This window comes from Astatotilapia calliptera, chromosome 17 (genome assembly GCF_964374335.1).
Source record: "Astatotilapia calliptera chromosome 17, fAstCal68.1, whole genome shotgun sequence".
In the NCBI taxonomy this organism is placed as follows: domain Eukaryota; kingdom Metazoa; phylum Chordata; class Actinopteri; order Cichliformes; family Cichlidae; genus Astatotilapia; species Astatotilapia calliptera.
In genome coordinates, this window is record NC_137438.1 from 25241759 (window position 1) to 25259258 (window position 17500).

At 41.5% G+C, this 17500-nt stretch overlaps 2 protein-coding genes across 10 annotated transcripts in view; one reads left to right on the forward strand and one right to left on the reverse strand.

Annotated features, from left to right (window-relative positions):
• acss3 (acyl-CoA synthetase short chain family member 3) overlaps positions 1–7905 on the forward strand; it is a 67677-nt gene extending 59772 nt beyond the window's left edge. For both annotated transcript variants that reach the window (XR_013902863.1, XM_080291906.1), the window contains one exon: positions 7355–7905. Coding sequence is in view for 1 of the 2 variants with exons in the window: in XM_080291906.1 (XP_080148032.1) it covers positions 7355–7438 (84 nt within the window). In the remaining variant the exon portion in view is untranslated. The remainder of the gene's footprint in view (positions 1–7354) is intronic.
• Positions 7906–8628: 723 nt separating this feature from the next.
• Positions 8629–17500, reverse strand: part of ppfia2 (PTPRF interacting protein alpha 2) — a 189168-nt gene continuing 180296 nt past the window's right edge. For 4 of the 8 annotated variants that reach the window (XM_080291902.1, XM_080291898.1, XM_080291899.1 and 1 more), the window contains 5 exons: positions 17018–17086; positions 16136–16292; positions 15877–15933; positions 12849–12940; positions 8629–10106 (listed from right to left, as the gene is read on the reverse strand). In XM_080291902.1, coding sequence (XP_080148028.1) covers positions 12882–12940; positions 15877–15933; positions 16136–16292; positions 17018–17086 — 342 coding nt within the window. In that variant the 3' untranslated portion in view covers positions 8629–10106; positions 12849–12881. The remainder of the gene's footprint in view (positions 10107–12848; positions 12941–15876; positions 15934–16135; positions 16293–17017; positions 17087–17500) is intronic. The other 4 variants (XM_080291901.1, XM_080291905.1, XM_080291900.1 and 1 more) reach the window with 3 other exon arrangements.

Genomic DNA, 17500 nt, shown 5'->3' on the forward strand with positions numbered 1-17500 from the left:
CTGTGTACGGATTTGGTACTGGTGCAGTGGTAGAGAGTAATATTTCATTAATGGCTCTCAAATCATGTGTCATGCGGTATTTTCCTGTTCCATGTTTCTCCACTGGTAGAATTGGTGTGTTCCACAGTGAGTGAGAGGGCTCTAACACCCCGGCCCTTAACAGGCCTTCTATTGTTTCTGTAATTCCTTCCTCTGCTTCAGGTTTGTGTTTATACTGTGGTCTATTGATTGATGTGTTTGATTTCAGCTGGAACAAGACAGGAGGACACTTAGCTAGGCCAACATCCGTGGGCCCTTTTGACCATAGACTGTCAGGCAGATTCGACAATCTAGCAACTGCATCAGAATGATCTACTCTCTCCTCACCATGTGTTTTTGAAATTTCTTTATGTTCCAAGATCACTGTGTCATCACAGGCACAAGTTATGCGATAGGTTTTACAATTTGGAGCATAAGATAAGTTAGGAATTTGGGTTCTTTGCCACCCTGTGTCGTCCAGTGCACACCTGACCATTGGACCCAGATCACCTGCACCATGACCTTGGTGGACCGCCAATGTAATGTGAGGGGTTGAATTTTCTTCCACATTGTACCAAGGCAGTTGTTCATCAGTTAATTTCACAGCCGCGGCTATACCTTCTGGTCCGATGTAGATGTCATGTGTTTGCACATTCCACGTCTGACCCTCAAGATCAGACTGAAATAATTCACGATAGGTGTCGTCACTATCTTTATCATAAAACAAAGACACGTGGTAAGGTTCGCGCGGAGGGAGGTAAACTGCCAAGCTCATTATCCAGGGTCTCCACAGCTGAAATTGCCTCAGAACATCCTCTTTCACTAGTCTCCCCCAGTAGATGTCGGCTTTTGCTCTTTCACAGTCTTGAAGCAGATATTGAGTCTTTGAATTTGTTCCCAGGCACGGAAAATGCTGGCCCCCTGGCAGAGTCACAGATAATCCATCTGCTGAACATGTGATTGTGGCGCCCAACTTCACGAGCAGGTCCCTGCCCATGAGATTTACTGGCGCTTGCGATGACACCACATAGTTGTGTTTCAAAGTCTGCTTGCCCAGCTTTGTCAAAGCTGGGTCAGTCACTGGCAGAGTTGTTGGGATCCCGGAAATACACACCACGTTCGCTGTGTGGCAGGACAACTTTGCACTGTCTGGTGCTGCTCTCAAGGTTGAATAGGTTGCGCCAGTGTCCGCTAAGAAGGGTAATTCTGTCCCTTCCACAGTCATTAACAGCATGGGATCTGCCATTTCCATGCTGTTTTGTCCCTCCGGGTCCCTTCAGTACTGGTCCTCCCTCCAGTCAGCCACCGGATACTGCGCGGCTGGTGCTGCACTCGGGTTTGGGGCCTGATATGCTCCCCTATAGCCATCTCTTGCTCTCGGAGCTCCACGTGCCTGGGATTGGTAGCCTCTTCTTTGATTGTTCTGACGACGTTCTGGGCAATATTTGCTCCAATGACCCTCTGCTCCACAATTCCAACAGACATTCCAAGGCACACTGCTGAGATTCCCCATGTCACGAGCTCTTAGTACTCCCTCCGCTGAGCCACCACGCCCTCTGTACGATCCACCGGTTCCCCAATTCCCTGTGGGTTGGTTCTGCCTTGGTGCATTGGCGGGCCATCCGTCATTAGTGCAGGGACCCGGGCCACTATCTGGCCATTCAGGCCCAGGACCAGGCTGGGTCGCAACTATCATCATTTTTTCTGTTTTTTCTTTTTCCTCTTTTTTCTTTTCGCAGGCTTTGTTTCTGGCCTCCGCCAACTGTAGTTTGAGTAGAGACGCTTGTGCCTCCTCCAACTCTTTTTTCTGCTTGTTCGCCCTGTCCTGCTCCAGCTGTAAACGATGTGAGACGTGTCTTTCCCACTGCACCGAATCTGCTATGGCAAAATCTGGGTTTTTCTGTAGATCTTCTATGACCTGATTTGGCAGCCCTGCCAGCACCGCTGAGCGAAACCACGCCCGATGCTCACCTTCCCTACCCGGATGGGTACCTGTTTCTAACAACCACTGATCTCTGGCTTTTTCTAAAAACTCTCTAGGTGTGTTTTGGGGGTCCCAAGTTATTTTAGGTATGGCTCCTGTGTTAGGGGTTGGGTACTTTTCACGGACTGCGTCAGACAAAGCACATTGCACTTCATGATAAGGCAAATCATTTGCATAGCGAGTTGTGCGAGCTATGGCCTCTACATCTGCTAGCCCACCACCGAGCATACACCGCGCAGAAATGGTGCGAAAATCACCAATCGCAAGCTCTTTTCCTTCTGTTAGCCTGCCTAATTCACGCAACCACCTTGCTCCTCCTCCAGTTATAGGTGGAAGCTGTTTAACCAATGCCTCCAAATCTCTTACTTTGTATGCGCGGTACACTGGTTCATTTTTTGCACCAGCCACTAAAGGCAAATTATAATGAGTGCCCGCAGCTTTTTCTGCTTTGGTCACAGTTTTACACTGTCCCAATTTTCCCTTGCCTTTTAAACTCTTAAAAATAGGCCTCCTCTGTCCCTGCTCTTTTTTCACCTGTCTCGACCTAAGATTCCTGGCTATACTTGGTTCTGACGCGACTCCTCCTCTGTCGTTATCTTCCTCCTCTGAGGTAGATGAATCATTGTCGCTCTCCTCTTCTGCCATGCTTTTGGTCATTTTGTCCTTTACGGTCTTCAGCGTATTTAATACTTCCAATAGCCCTTGCGGGTCTTCAAGTATTCGTCCGAATACTTCTCCTGCCCATGTGTCTGACTTGGCCATTGCTTTGGAGTGTTTTGACCTGCTGGTATGGGCCTGCTCTTCTCTTGCTGGTGTTGGAAGCTCGATGAAAGCCGGTTGTGCTATCCTTTCCACCGGTGAAATCATTTCCTCGTTTGTTGGGGTCCGATCCGCTTCTCCAGTATGGTCTGGCAGGCTCTCTCTTGATGCTTCGGCTTCTGGCCTGTCTCCTCTCTCATGTGAACAGGAAGGCGAAGTCAAGCCTTCATCTGCGGCTAATGTTATCACTTTCCCTCCCCCACTCAGGGACTGACATTTAACTGTCATAGGCCCTTCGTTATGAAACACCAGTGGTGCCCTGGTGTATTCAACATCAGCTACTCCTCCTACAACCGCTGCCGTCTGTCCATCTGGGCCCTGAACTTGTCCTCCCCTTAGGGTCATTACAGGCATGACATGTTGTCGTCCTACAGCATTAGATGTTAATGTGGCCCAAAGAAGAATCTCTGCTGTGTGATACTTGTTAGCATCTCCTGGTTTTGGAATCCAGTTCTTCATTTGGTCTTCCAGCTTCTTATTTTGCTTTTTCAGTTGTTTCAAAGCCTCCACTATGCTTTCCATATCTTCTGTTTCAGCTGTGTCATCCTCCTCCATCCAGGAAGATGCTCCGTTCCACAAGAACATCCACTTGCAACACTTTGCATGTGTTTGCTGTAGTTTCTTGATTTGTTGGTTAATTCTCCAGTTAATTGAACGTTTCTCTGCCTCGGTTTGCAGTTGTTCCAGTTGCTGCTCACATCTCTCTCTTTCTATTTTGAGCACAAGACTTAGGGCTATTTTGTCATCCAGCCCTCTCTGTTGGGAAGCAATAAGCTTGCTTAGCTCAGCTTCCATTGCTTTGCATTCCTTCTCAGCTAATTTTGATGATCCAGGAGAAGCTAAACGAATGGCTCTTTTTAACTGTTCCTGCTGCTCCTTCAGAGGCTTATAGCCTCTGTGCCCAGTAGGTGTCATGCTCGGGCCGTCAGCCATTATCCTAGAACACAGGCTTACCTCCCTTTTTGTGACGTTATACGGCTCCTCCCTTTGGGTCAGCCCGCAGCGTCTGCCTGTTAAGTTTCACAATTACTTTCACTCCTCCAAGGGTCACTGTCTCCTTGTGATCTGCTTGGTAAGACACACAGCCAACGCAGTGTGTCAAGACTTAACCAAGCCTCTTTCAATATTCACTTATAATGACCACTTTTCACTCTGTAATATAAATGTTATAATATCATACACACTACATATTGACCTCGGGGCACAAAACAATAACACAGCTCGAATTCATTCACACAGCCTTAAATTTTTCTCAGAAAATTGCCCCAAAGCAATATCATGTTTGCTCACAAAGTGACAAATTCACCGTGTTCTATCGTAGCATAGGCAAAATGAGCCGCGTCTGTAGGCACCCAATTTGGATCATTTTCATTCTCAGTTATCTCCTTTAAGCCTCGAAATAGGAGAAGACAACGTTGCACATAGGTATTTAATTCATGCACCTCAATCTCAGACCACACTGTCATCTCATAAGGTGCATCACCTTCATGTGCGACAACGTGACACTCACAGCTGACCCCCAGCAAACCCTCCATTTCAGTAATTTTTATACAACAAGTGACAGAATGCAGCGCTGCCATGTTTGCTTATATTTTATATAAATAGGAAATTATCTGTGTTAAATGGGACTGTTTAATGCATGGGACACAATATAATCATTTATTGTTGAAGGGACAAATGTCAAAGGGGTTCTAACAGGTCCACTTTATTGCGTGCTCATAAATTTTGTTATCTGGGTCACTCACTCAATATGCTTTATTGTTTGAAGTTATTAATTATGTCACGCTTATTAGTGACTCATATTTATTTACGGCCTATGTTTGAACTTGACTACAAAGGCAGAGCATCATTTCATCCTTTCAGGGTGAAACACTCCACTTTCTCTGTGTCATGGCAGCTCAGAAAACTTCATGAACTTTACTTGCTCAAAATATAGCTTAAAATCAGTTATGCTATCAGTATAAAATGTTTAGGATTTAATTAAATTATTTTCAACTGACTTACAGCAACTTACTCTGATCTAGGAACACTCTCTTATCCTCCTCAAAAACTGAAGTTACTCAGTCTTAAATGCTTTTTATATTACATAAATCAACTGTAATTAACTAATAACCTTCTAGTGATTCAGACTTGGTTTAAAACATTCAAAAGCCTTCTAGGGACCTATTCTAATCATAACCTATGTGTGTGTAAGCTTGTTTGCATTTAGCCCTCTGCACTCAAGGCATTTACTACACTTTATCAGTCCGGACAGTCACGCCGAACGAAGCTTCTGACCTTCAAAAGGCCGAGTGCCAACTCATTATAAGCACATTTGCAAGGTGTGTCTGAAAATTATTTAAACCACTCTTTTTAAATCAAAAACTATTTACATTGTTATAACATCAAAGCCAGCAGCTTATTTACAAGCTTTCAGCAATAAAAAGCCTTCTGCTTATAAGGCTCACACACTCTGGGCAGGAAGTGAAGAAGCTCCGTTCTCCTTCCTGCCACCAGCTCATTTGCATGTTCACACACCGTCTAAAAATAGCTCGCAGCGCTGCAGTGCGCTCTCGTCACACACAGGGTCACACAAAGCTCAGACAAAATTCTATTATTTTATATTACAAAAGACGTCTTATATTTACAATCACTGACAGGCCTGACAGATTCAGCACCTAACAAATTTCGACAAATTTAATATAACGGGTCTCACCGAAGAAAGATAACTTTTTTACGACCAATTGAACAGTATCTGTTACTTCTGGAACAGTTTCTGACCTAATTTCTAAAGAGCACCTACACAATTTCGACAAATTTAACCATAACGGGTCCAACCGAAGAAAGGTAACTTTTTTGTAATCAATTAAACAGTATCTGTTACTTCTGGAACAGTTTCTGACCTAATTTCTAAAATCCCTAACTCAATTTAACAGTATCCAAAAAAGCACATGACACCGTTTAAAACGGTGAGGAGACTCTAACTCCTAGCTTGATTCCGGGATGCCCTGTACCCCACAGTTAAGCCAAACTGAACTAACCCTGTTCACCGACAGGTCAAGACCGCGCGTCCACGGCCAGGAGGGAGCGTAACCTCCGGGCTATGCGCTTCTTAGCAACTTCTGGTGCCGTCCTATAATAATTTGTAACAATTTGAAACAACAGTCAACACCCTAAAACAAGAGTCTGACTAAGGCAAGTGCCACCTAGAGGTCAATGGAGCCAACCCTCACTTATAATCACACAGGACCACACTTATAACCAATTTGGACTTTAACCAACAACATGACCAATTCCCTACCAAACTACCTGAGCCTTTAACTCAATATCCAGGGACTCAAACCCAACATTATTACGTTCATATTTCTTCAACTTCATTAAATACTCTTAAGCAACTTTAACTGCATAACACACGGTGATTCTCATCAAAATCAAAACAGACACCCACCAGCAACGTCAGTGAGTAGACTTTTAATTTAATGCAGCCCAATTTGGCACAATTTGGGAATCAACTCAACAGGCAGTGCCTTACCTTTTAGATGCACCCGGGAAGCTCACTCACTCACATCAGATCCCTGGTCCGTGCCTGTCCGCTCGACCACCTCAGACCGTCCACACCTCGCACATCCACCCCAATATCACAGGACGAGCCCCCAAAATGTTAAGGTTCAAAATATTGGGGATGGACACCAGAGGAAAAAACCCATAATAACAACACTGGTCCGGTCGGGTTGAGTCAAACGATGATTTAATGATCACACACGTGGGAGATGGACACTGTATGCAGACGGTCTCAGATCTCGTCTCAAAAAACACATCACCATAGTTTTATGAAATCAGGGTATTAGAACGCCCCTTCATGCGTAGTGACAGGTGTAATACAATCAACGTTGACAATTTTATTTAACACAAAGAATAACATTGTCTCCTTCCCGAGGGCAGACGCTGACTGCCCCCGTCTCCTGGAACCGTCTGTACCCTGCTAAGACACAACATGGCAGCTACAAGGACTCTTTCATTTACTCAGACCATCAGTGTGTATTGCTCTAAATCAAGTATATAATATTAAATGAATATTGCTGGATCAGCTACTTCTACTTAAAACATATTAAAACATGACTAAGCACAAAATCACCAAGAATAACATCTTATAAGTGCTGTGTAAGCGCGTGCGGCCTTCCAAGCTCAACGCCTTTGCCCTCCATAGATCAGCCAGACTCGCGCTGGCTGTAGCTTTTAACCTTTAATTAACTTGAGCACAACTCTAGAATAAGCGACAAACTGCAATGTGTATGGAATGATCATGGTTACATCTGCAATGGAAAATCATGTTATTATTCTGGTACCTGCAAGGAAAACGATCAAACTGAAATTATAGCCATCACTGTAAATGCAAAAGATAATGTAAGGTCAAAAACTTCAATTTATATTTAATGCAAAGCTGGTTATATACTTCTAATGAACTAATAATGCCATATTAAAATAATGAATGAAAATGAGAAAAACATCCCCTCCTTATTTTACACATGTTAAGATTTTTTTTTTTTTCCACAGATCTCTCCAACTATTGAGGACCCAGAGGTGTTTAAAGACATCGAGAAGCAAATAGAGAGAGCGTCCAGACACGGTGCAGCCTGAGTTCATCAGTGGGATGCCAACAGGACAGTCTAAGCAGTTTCTGGCAACACAAAAGTCACTCCATTAATAATAAGTGTGCAAAAATGCTCATGCTACGCACAAAGTGCTGCAAATGTGAGCACAATTTCTCAGTGAAATAAGAAACTTTTCTTGTTTTCTAAATTAAGAAAAGGTAGACATTGATGTCTAGCCTTTGGAAACCAGTCCAGATCCACACAAGTGGATTCATATTTCTATTTTGAATGGATCATACAGTTAGATCTAGAAATAACTGAATAATCATTTTTATGATTCTGGCTATCAGTCATGAAACAAAAGTAATGCAACTAAAGTGCAGACCTGTGTGTTTAATGCAAGGGAGTGAACAAAAACGTCATATGAAGCATTTAGCATTTGTTAATGTAGTCACTTTATGTTACTAACAAAGGCTAAATCCAAATGAATGAGCAGCTTTAGCTGGAACGGCGTGTTGTTTGTTCTTGTTTTGATTTTTGGATACATTTTGGCTGCCGAGTTGGCATTTTGTGGTGCTTTTTCTCACAAAGGCATGACAAAAAGGGGAGCAATACCATAAAAGGGGGAAATATTTTTTACTACAGAACAAAAAGTAAATGACACACACACACAAAACAACAGCTTGTAAACAAGCCCCCTATACTGCTACTATATGTGTGTGTATAATTTTTTTTTAAAGTCCGTCCAATTAACGCACTTTCAGGCTGTGAGATCGAACTGAATGACTAACCCTGTGTTATCAGAATCAAATTATTAACATTTTGATGAATGTTATTATAGTTAAAACTACAACTAGAGGTGAAAAAGTTGACTGAAATTCAAAGCTAGACTTTTGAAAAAATAAAAGCTGAAATGATTGTGAACAAAAACATACAAATTTTCCTAAATCTTGCCCCGAGGATATGCCCTCCATACAAATTTAACACTGAAACTAATAGAAACTAACCTAAAACTAAACATTTTCAAACAATACAAATTAAATGAGAAAACCCAAACTAACTGGAAATCAAAAACAATTCATGCAAAACAGGGTTACATTACAGAATACAGGTGCCATATTCATTATAACATAAAATTGTTCTGCCCTTTGTATATGTATTGAAAACAACATAATAATGTGAATGCAAAGTATGGCTTTGTTATTCATGAAAAATAATGAAGACTCATTGACAGTATTTTTCTTTTTTTTTGTTTGTTTTATTGACAATGAAAATTTGTTTGCTCACCACTGTTTCGACCAAAGTACAAGAAGTAGTAAAAAAAATAAAAAATAAAAAAAAAAGGGGGGGGGGACAGGACACAAAATAAAGCGATTTGTTGTTCGTGCAAATCGAAGAAATTAAAATGAAAAATTAAAAGCTTTTAAGACTTGATTTTGAGTCGTCCGTCGGAAATAACTAAAAGACAGATAACAGGGCAGCACGGCAGGTCACCCTGTGAAAACTGACAGAAAAAGCGTTAACGATTACACCAAATGTAAGTCACAGCAAGCAACAGGGTTTTTTTTTTGTTTGTTTGTTTTATCATTAAGTCACCTCACTTCAACATGGTCATATACACTCTACACACACTATGAGCTAAAGCAGTCTGTCTTTCAGTTATTTCATCTGTTTGTCTGAAAGGAGGGAGGAGGGGGGAGAAGGCCAGCTCGGCTAAAAGTGTAGTTGTCCTTTTTGTGTAAATGCATCGCCTGACGAAACATACAGTACAACAAGTGACATGTTCTATGTATGACGCACTGCCTCTTCTTTTTTCCCCCCTTTGATCTCTGAGAGGAAGTTTTGTGCGACTTCAGAGAGCATCGGCGTCTCTTTTATTTTGTCCTTGGCTACTAAATAGTCCGTTGAGTTGATGCGTTTTTGTTTTTTATTTGTTTTTTGTTTTTTTTAAAGAAAGTGCTTGTCATGTTTTTCCTGCGTGTCGACACATCCCCTCAAAATGCTTTTTTTTTTAAAAATGAGTCCATAAGAAAGGATCACGTAGTTGCTAGAATGGGGACTAGAAGTTGTTTTTTCCCCCACCACTAGAGGGTGTGTTTTGCCACAACATCCAGTCTCTTCCTCTCACTTTATGGTGCAGCACAGGATCATCATCGTCATAATTATCATTATCATCATCAGCAGCAGCACAATGAAAAAATAAAACCATATGTACAAAATGATCTAGAGGGATGGGGTAATATGTTAAGAGCAGCATATAGTAATCTATGGTCCACTAAATGAGGTGGCAGAGATGTTTGTTTTTTTTGTTTGTTTTTTTTGCACAAACTGAATATCTTTTTATACATGTGTTTGTGTGTGTGCATATATATATATATTTATGTGTGTGCATATATATATATGTATATATTAAAAATGGCATATTTATATTAATTTACAGATAACCTACACATCTCCTGTAGAAGAAATACACAGTACATTATGCTTTGACAAGTAACTGTACATGTAAAAGGTAGAAATGGGACAGCCTGCAGGACAGTTTAGCACCGGCGTCTGGTGCCCACATTATAGGGGACGAAAAGGGGTTGTGGATGTGGGGGTGGTGTTAGAGAGGAGAGCAGGGCTTCTTGGCAGTGCGTGTCAGAATGGTTCACTCCTCAGCAGGTTTCACCCGTCCAGCAGCTCCACTAATTAGTCTCCTTTCAGAACTGCACCTTAAGGGGAAACAGTGAGTAAATTTTAATGAGAGAGCACTTAGTTATTTTTACCCCATTTTTCGATGTTTCGAGGTGAACCTTTGACCTTTCTTGTAGGTATCAGCTAAACAAGATGGATAAAGATGCTTTCAGATATATTTAGTGGCATCCTTATTTTAATGAATCAGCCTTTAAAAGAACTTTCAAAGGGACCTCTTAAAATCCCCCATATTTTCTGTTAAAATTGTAGATTCTTATATTAAATATAGCCAATTTTTCATGAAATGAGTGTATGAAAGTAATCCCTGTGAGGCAAAAATTCATACTTCAGAGTGATCTAAATGCTCAATTTCAGATGGGGATAACAGATTAGAAAAACTAATGAGGTCAACTCAGGCACAGGAGCCCCAGGGGTATTTTCAGGTTTTTTCCAATTGGGAACAGATGAGAATTAATGGCAAGGCAAGGATTGCCCACAGGAAATCAGAATATTTGATCACCAATAAATACAGCGTAGGCTCATGTGCAGCCTGCTTTCGCCCTCTGGGGAAACCCTTGACAAGCCCCTCCTACAAATTCTGTAAAAAATTCTGTTTGACTATGTTCTCATTGGCTGCCCCTTGCAAACTAAAGGGGATAGGAGTTAAAGTCCAGCAAATAGAAATATGAAGCTAGAGCAGACTAGATTCACCACAGTGGACTGAGTCAGGTGCCCAAGATGCAGTTTTTTTTTCCTCCCACGTTCTAACTGGCATACATATATAACCTGTATACAAAGAACCAGCACAAAAGTCCAATGACTGGGAATTTGGCTCTTGTTAATAAAACACGAGGCTCCCTGGAAACATAGTTTTCAGCTTTAAGAGGTAAATATTGATCATCTGGTACCGGCAGTTTCATAGAGCCTGATCTTATTTTATGCAGCCCCATTTACATATGTGACATAGCTGAGGTAACTAAGTTATGCATAATGATTAATTACTTCCCTGTCTGCTTAATGGATGGTGTTAAAGTCTTCTTCTACACATTTTTTTTATGCACTCAGTTTATTGACAGGCTTCATTGCGTTCTTTCAGCTCAGCCACACAACTTCAACAACAGTGTTTTGGGCTGTAAGCTGTTCTAAAGTGCGGCTCAGCGCACAGCAGAGCCATAACTGAACACAGCAGCAGATAATGACAGGTCTGCTGCTGTATAGCGCCTATAAAACTCTTCACTCCCATCGGATGTTTTCATGCTTTACTGCTTTGCAACTTCAAACTGAGGAGGTTTAATGTTGCTACTAAACAAATCCCCCCAAAAAGTAAGTAGGTAAATATTTTATCAAGTTTTGCACCTTCAGTAAATACTGCTCCTGAAATGCAGAAGCCTGCAAAGGTATGCAAATGTCTTACTGTATCGTTCTGGTACAGTATCCCCAGTTTCTGAAATGCTCTGAACTTTGCATCATTTACTTTTTTTGCTGTGTAGGAGTATAACAAGCTGGTGAGAGCATTAGAAACTGCCTGCACAATGATCTTATTATAGTTATAACACAGCACCTTTTCCCTCATTGATTCAACCCCCTCTGCTGTGCTCTACCTTTCCCTACACACTTATTTCACTTTAACCTTAGTCCTTATTGCATGACTGAAATGCCTGAACTGGTACAGCCACAACAATAAAACCACCTTCCTAATCTTACAACAAATCTGCTCTGACCTGTCAGGTCATGGACAGTTGACCTTTGGGGATGTCCTGTTGTGCCTGGTAGTAAAATGTTTGAGTCCTTGGGGTTATTGAATCAGGCTTGTTTTGGAACATCCTGCTCAGTTTGCTTGGTCTTACAGCAGTGTAGAGACAAAGGTTTGCAACCGCATTGCAAAAAGATGATCAGTGTTACTTCTCTGCTGTTAATGTTGTGGCTGATCAGTGTAAATGCACTGATGACAGCCTATGTCACAGAGGTGATTCAAGAAGACACAAGTTCAAATATTAGGACGTTGTTTCGTTAGTAAACATTGAGCTGAGGTCTTGTAAAGTTTTATGATTACCGACTCATTTCAACAATTTTTAACTGTTTTTAAGGACTCTCTCTTGTTTGTTTTTTTTGTGTTTTTTTTTAGCAAAACATAATTATGTTTAATGTCTCATTGTTTGGGAAACTGGAATCTTAAAAATTGTTTTTCAGCTTTTAGCATCTGGTTGCTAGTTAAATTGTGAGGGAACGTCTCTGTGGTGCAGATGCAGAAAGACGGCACAGTGAGATGGCATCCCAAATCAAAGAAAATACTTCAGAGAAATTACAGTTTTTCATTGCACCTGGCAGGACAAAGAAAGCAGTTGGATAGGAGAGTAGGACAAGCTCACTTAGTAATCTGTGAAGTCTGGATAAGTTTCATAAGGCCTTCTACGGCAGCCGTGAACAGTCATAATCATGTAAATGAACTTTGTTAACTAATTTCTGTGTTAGACGCTCCTTGTTTATCTGAAAAGCTGATTTTTAAAGCTTTGACCATAACTGACTCATCTTTTTTGGACAGACATTAAAGGGGAGACATCAGGATGGGACCACAGCTCCCTGCATGCCCTGCTGTCTCCTATCACCTTATCACAGCTACCTGGCCAAAACACCGCAGAGCCTCGCCAAGCCGACCAGACAAATATGCTTATCTTGGGGGGGAAATATGGCCCTCGTCTCTTTCATCCAGTATCTGTTTTAAGTGCTTCTGAGGAAAGCTGTGCATTAAACAGGGCGAGATTCTGTGTTGTGTTACATACAGTGTACAGTTTAAGGTCCCTCTCTTCCTCCTCTCAGCAGGAGTAGGTTCTCACCGTGGAGCTATCCAGTCGCTGCACCGCAGATGGTCCAACTGTAGGGGAGACAGTTAGGGGGGAATTATCATGAAGTCTGAATATTTAGGTTCCTACTGTGCAAGATGGATCCAGAGGGAAAGGAAACATTATTTCTACTTCCTTACCACCCCAAACCACAAGGTTAGAGATTCTCAACAGGGAAAAGAAACATTTTCTGAGTAGCATGTTCCTGCAGTAGAGGAGGCTGCAGTTTCAGGACTGCATCTAAGGGGAAATATTTCTTTTACCTAAGAACTACCTACCAAACGATTACCAAGGACAAGGTTTCTAGAACGCGCTGTGAGCACTCACAGTAACACTTTTTTTGTTTGTATTTCATCCAAATATGACAAAGGAATGTTGATACAATCAGTGTCTATCTAGGTATTTAGAGTCTCCACATTTAATTTGAGAGCTGAAGAAGTCTCTTGGATGAGATGTGAAGTGTCTTTAAAGAAGTTCAGTCCCTTTCTTTCCAAGCTTCTTAATCTATCAGCTTTATTAAATCTAATATTAAAGCAAACATTTTGCAGTTTAACTCAAGTTTATAGTTGTGTAATCAAAATCTAAAGTTCACATTTCAGGACACAATTTAACCAACATAGAAGTGACTTAAACCTGCACTTTATTTAATGGCCACCAGGGGGCTGTCAACCATTCCTGTTGCCCATTTGTATTAGGGTTTTGCAGATACGTGACCAATAACCACATGAGGTTAACCTGTCCAGCATTTTAAACATGCCACACTTTTGATGACAATGTAGAATCGAGTGAGTAAGGGCCCAGTCACACGGGCGTAAGTCGCACCGGCTGTGAAGGAAAAATGGTTTGTGACGCACTTTTTCTTTTAGTTTTACCACTACTGTGGTACTGTGTTAGCGACTGTTTGCAGAAAACCAATGAAAACTACAGGCAGCCCTCGCCACCAAAAACAATCACTAGGAAGTTTCTGCTGCAGCAACTTCTTTGCAACTGATTTCACCCAGTAACTCCCAGGAACCCAGCTAAGGTTGTATCACATCCAAAGTGGTGGACAACTTTTGGAGTCACGTGAGAAACTTCAAAAAAACGTGCACAGAGTACCGTTCATGTTGTATTCCAGTCTATTTTACCATGTTGTTTTGTCTCTGCATCCCTTCACATATGTGGGCGAGATCCAGCCAAAGCATCTGATTCTAGCTTTACTTCTACCTGACAATGAGGTAATTGTGCAAAGCTGCATAACATGCAAGAACTGCAAGACAGAAAGTACTGTATGAAAATGCAAAGTGATTGGTTGCTCTTTTGAGGTCATCCAATTCAGTAGGTGGAAGAGTCAAACAAACTTTGATCATGGTAGTGGTCACTGTGGGCCTGAAACTATATAGTCTCCTCTATTGCAGGAGCATTGTCTTCCTTTTTCCACACAATGGCAGTTACTTGTAGTGACACCATCATAGAAGTAGTCATGGATCACTCAAAGGAAATTCCTGTTTTGAGTGGACATAACCAGCGACTAGATATCAGTGAGCTGTGGACATCACAGATCAGGGGACAGAGTGAGTAGAGACAGAGGAACACACGAAGGCTGTTTCTGTGTTATTGGGAACACCTTGTTAGAAGAGAACGCTGGCCAAAAATCAGTATATTTTGATGAGTTCCCATCGTGTATTACTGCATGGCATAATTGATAATGATTTCCTTTAAAGGATAATTCAGGTTTATTGTGATCTTGAGTTATGTAGTGTGCATATAGGATATAGTACAGTCTTAATGAGCAGATTGAGTTTACTCATTTTTAGTAGGACCTGAAATACCTAAACTTTCTTTGACTTAACCATTATGGATGGGCAGAAATTTGTATAAGTATAGCCGAATAGTTTTAATATTTACAAGAGCTCAAAATACTCAAAAGTTGAACTCATTTTCCTAATGAAGGCTGTCACGGATAGCTGAAAGTGACAACTAACTGTTGTTTTAATTGCTGAGATATGGGAATGTGGCAACAAAAGGTAGTTCAGAGCAGTGTGGTGATCACACAGGTTTTAAACTGATCCCCTAACAGCCCAAAACCTTTCAAGATAAAACAAACAATTGCTCATTCATTAGGTAGTTTAATAAGTAGTTTTACAGTAGAGAGTTTACTTTAACCAACCTGTGCTCAGTGTCTGAACTGTGCTAAACTGTGGAAGGTCTTTCTGTTCAGCTCTGTCCTTTTTTAGCATCTACGTCAATCTCTGTGGTTTAAGGTTTCAATTGTGTCCCAGTTTATGCTTTCAGATCTCACTCTCTTAAATACAGGGTTTGTCATCAAATTGGCAGACTTCCATTATTTTTTATTGAGGTTCAACTTTCTGTGTAGTGCAAGAAGAGTAGTCTAATGCTCCCAAATCTCAGCAATTTCTTTAGCAAGAACAATATTACCATTTTAAAAAACAAAACCCAAACTACCCAAATTTCACAAACCAGCATTGCCCTTTAATATTAAGACTGTTTTAGCCAGAGTCCTCTTTAACAGTAAAGGGTTGAGGAATCGCACAAACTGTCAGTTTTAGTTTGAAAAACATTCAAGATGTACTGTTCACCTATGTAAACCTCCTGATTCAGGCCAACTTACATAGCACCGCTCAGCCACTTTCTGTTTTGCTGCTTCATTACTTCAAGGGTTAAACCAACAAGCATGGGTCCTAATCCATAACTTGACCCCTAGTTTGTTTTTAACTACCAGGGTGAAAGGCCATCTATTTTGCAGCTCTGCAAAACAATACCCTTGGAGTTGGATATTAAAGAGAGCTAATTATAGAAAGAGAAAAGAGAGGCGAGGGTGAGAGACCACAAAGAAAAGGAGAGATACAGCAGGACAGTGGTTGGCAGAGACCATGTAAAGAGGAGGGAATATATGTAGACTAATACTACAAATAATAATATTAACACACGCAGGGCCAACAAGCCCAGGACCTTCAGATGGGCTGACCTTGAAACCAATCCAAATACATGTCGTCAGGACTGTCATCCAGCGCCTCATAGAGGACTGCAGAGCAGCCGTCACAGAGTCAGAGAGAACAAGAGACACAGTCAGAATGCTCCTCACACACAGCAGGGGCAGGAACTCCTGCTCCCAGGTGAGATGCTTTCATCTCCCTGTTCAACAGGCAGACATAACCTATGTTTTGTTTGAAAGCCAGGCTTGAGAAATGCGACAGTGTCATGTGTGAGAAATGAAGTGCACTTACCCTCGGGGGGCAGTCTTCTGGAGTGACCGGATGTTGCGGTGAGACGGAAGCCAGCAGGAAGTGTTTCTGCTGATCCAGGCATCATACTGATACCATGGATGTCCCGGGGAGGGAACTGCCTCCGCCACGATGGGCCTCGGAAGTCTTTGTCATCGCACTGAGTGACAGAATGATAGAGAGCTTGTTTTTAGACAGAAAAGTTAAATAATTGAGGTGAGAGAAGAAAGTTTCAAGAGTAGTCTTTGACTACTATCCCGAGTCCAAACGGCTCTCGCTCTCACCACCTGGTTCAGGCCTTAAGACCGGTTTGTGGCTCTCCTTTCCCTCCTGGCAACCTCCGGGACTATTGTCCTTTCAAAGTGAAGTTACACCTTTGTTAAACATGTTGATTGCAGTGGTACTTGTTTAAAGGCAAGTTGGCATCTTCCATACAGACTATGGGTGACAGCAGCAATCTGCTAAGCAACCACAGGAAGGTTTATGGTCCGGCACCCCCTTTACTACTGATTTCACCTAGCAACAGCCAGCAACCGGTCGGGGCTGCCGAGTGGTTTGTTAACATATCATTCCATAGCAACAAGATCTCCAACTTGTCTATAGGCCTGTGCAACTGAGGCCTAATAACACTGATAAGCTTAATGCTTCAACATAAGTGAAAACAAAACATCCTGGCAGAGCTCATTACTTTTAAAGGGTAACATGACATGTAGGATTTTGGATTTTCTTTTACAAACTAACTTCACAATTTGTAAGAGTATTCGTTATATTTAACTATCTAATAAAGTTGATAGAATGTGACTGTTAGAAATCCTTTTAAAGGCTTAGTTTTCACATTTCACCTCACAGTGGTGTGATGCCTTGTGGGTGATAGTTACTTCTTACCTCATCCAGTCTTCTGTCAGTGCCCAGCGCCAGCAGATTATTGTACTCTCGCTCCAGAATCTGACGTGCCTGAGGGGAAGAGGAAGGAGAACAAACAAAAAAAAAAGACAACACATTCAGAAGGCCAGCTATTCTTAGCTGCATGGTAGCCGAGGCAGCTGACACATTACGTTATTCGTGGATTTTACCCGAGTATAGAGATGAGATAAGCAGTGAAAATTCACAGGGAAACTTGCCAGGGTGACAGTTGGCAAATCTGCATGCTCTGATTTAGATTCCACCGGCTTTTGAAGGCTGATACCAACATTCCTCTATTTTTGGACTGAAGCTGGCGACTGATGATATTTCTGCCCATAATTTACACCTTTAATTTTTTTTTTTTCAATGTCTATGCCAAAAAAAGAGCTCCAAAAAATATCTCAATCGCAATAAAGATTTTCTGTTTCCAGCTGGAAAAACGTTAGAACAACTTAATGTTGTTGT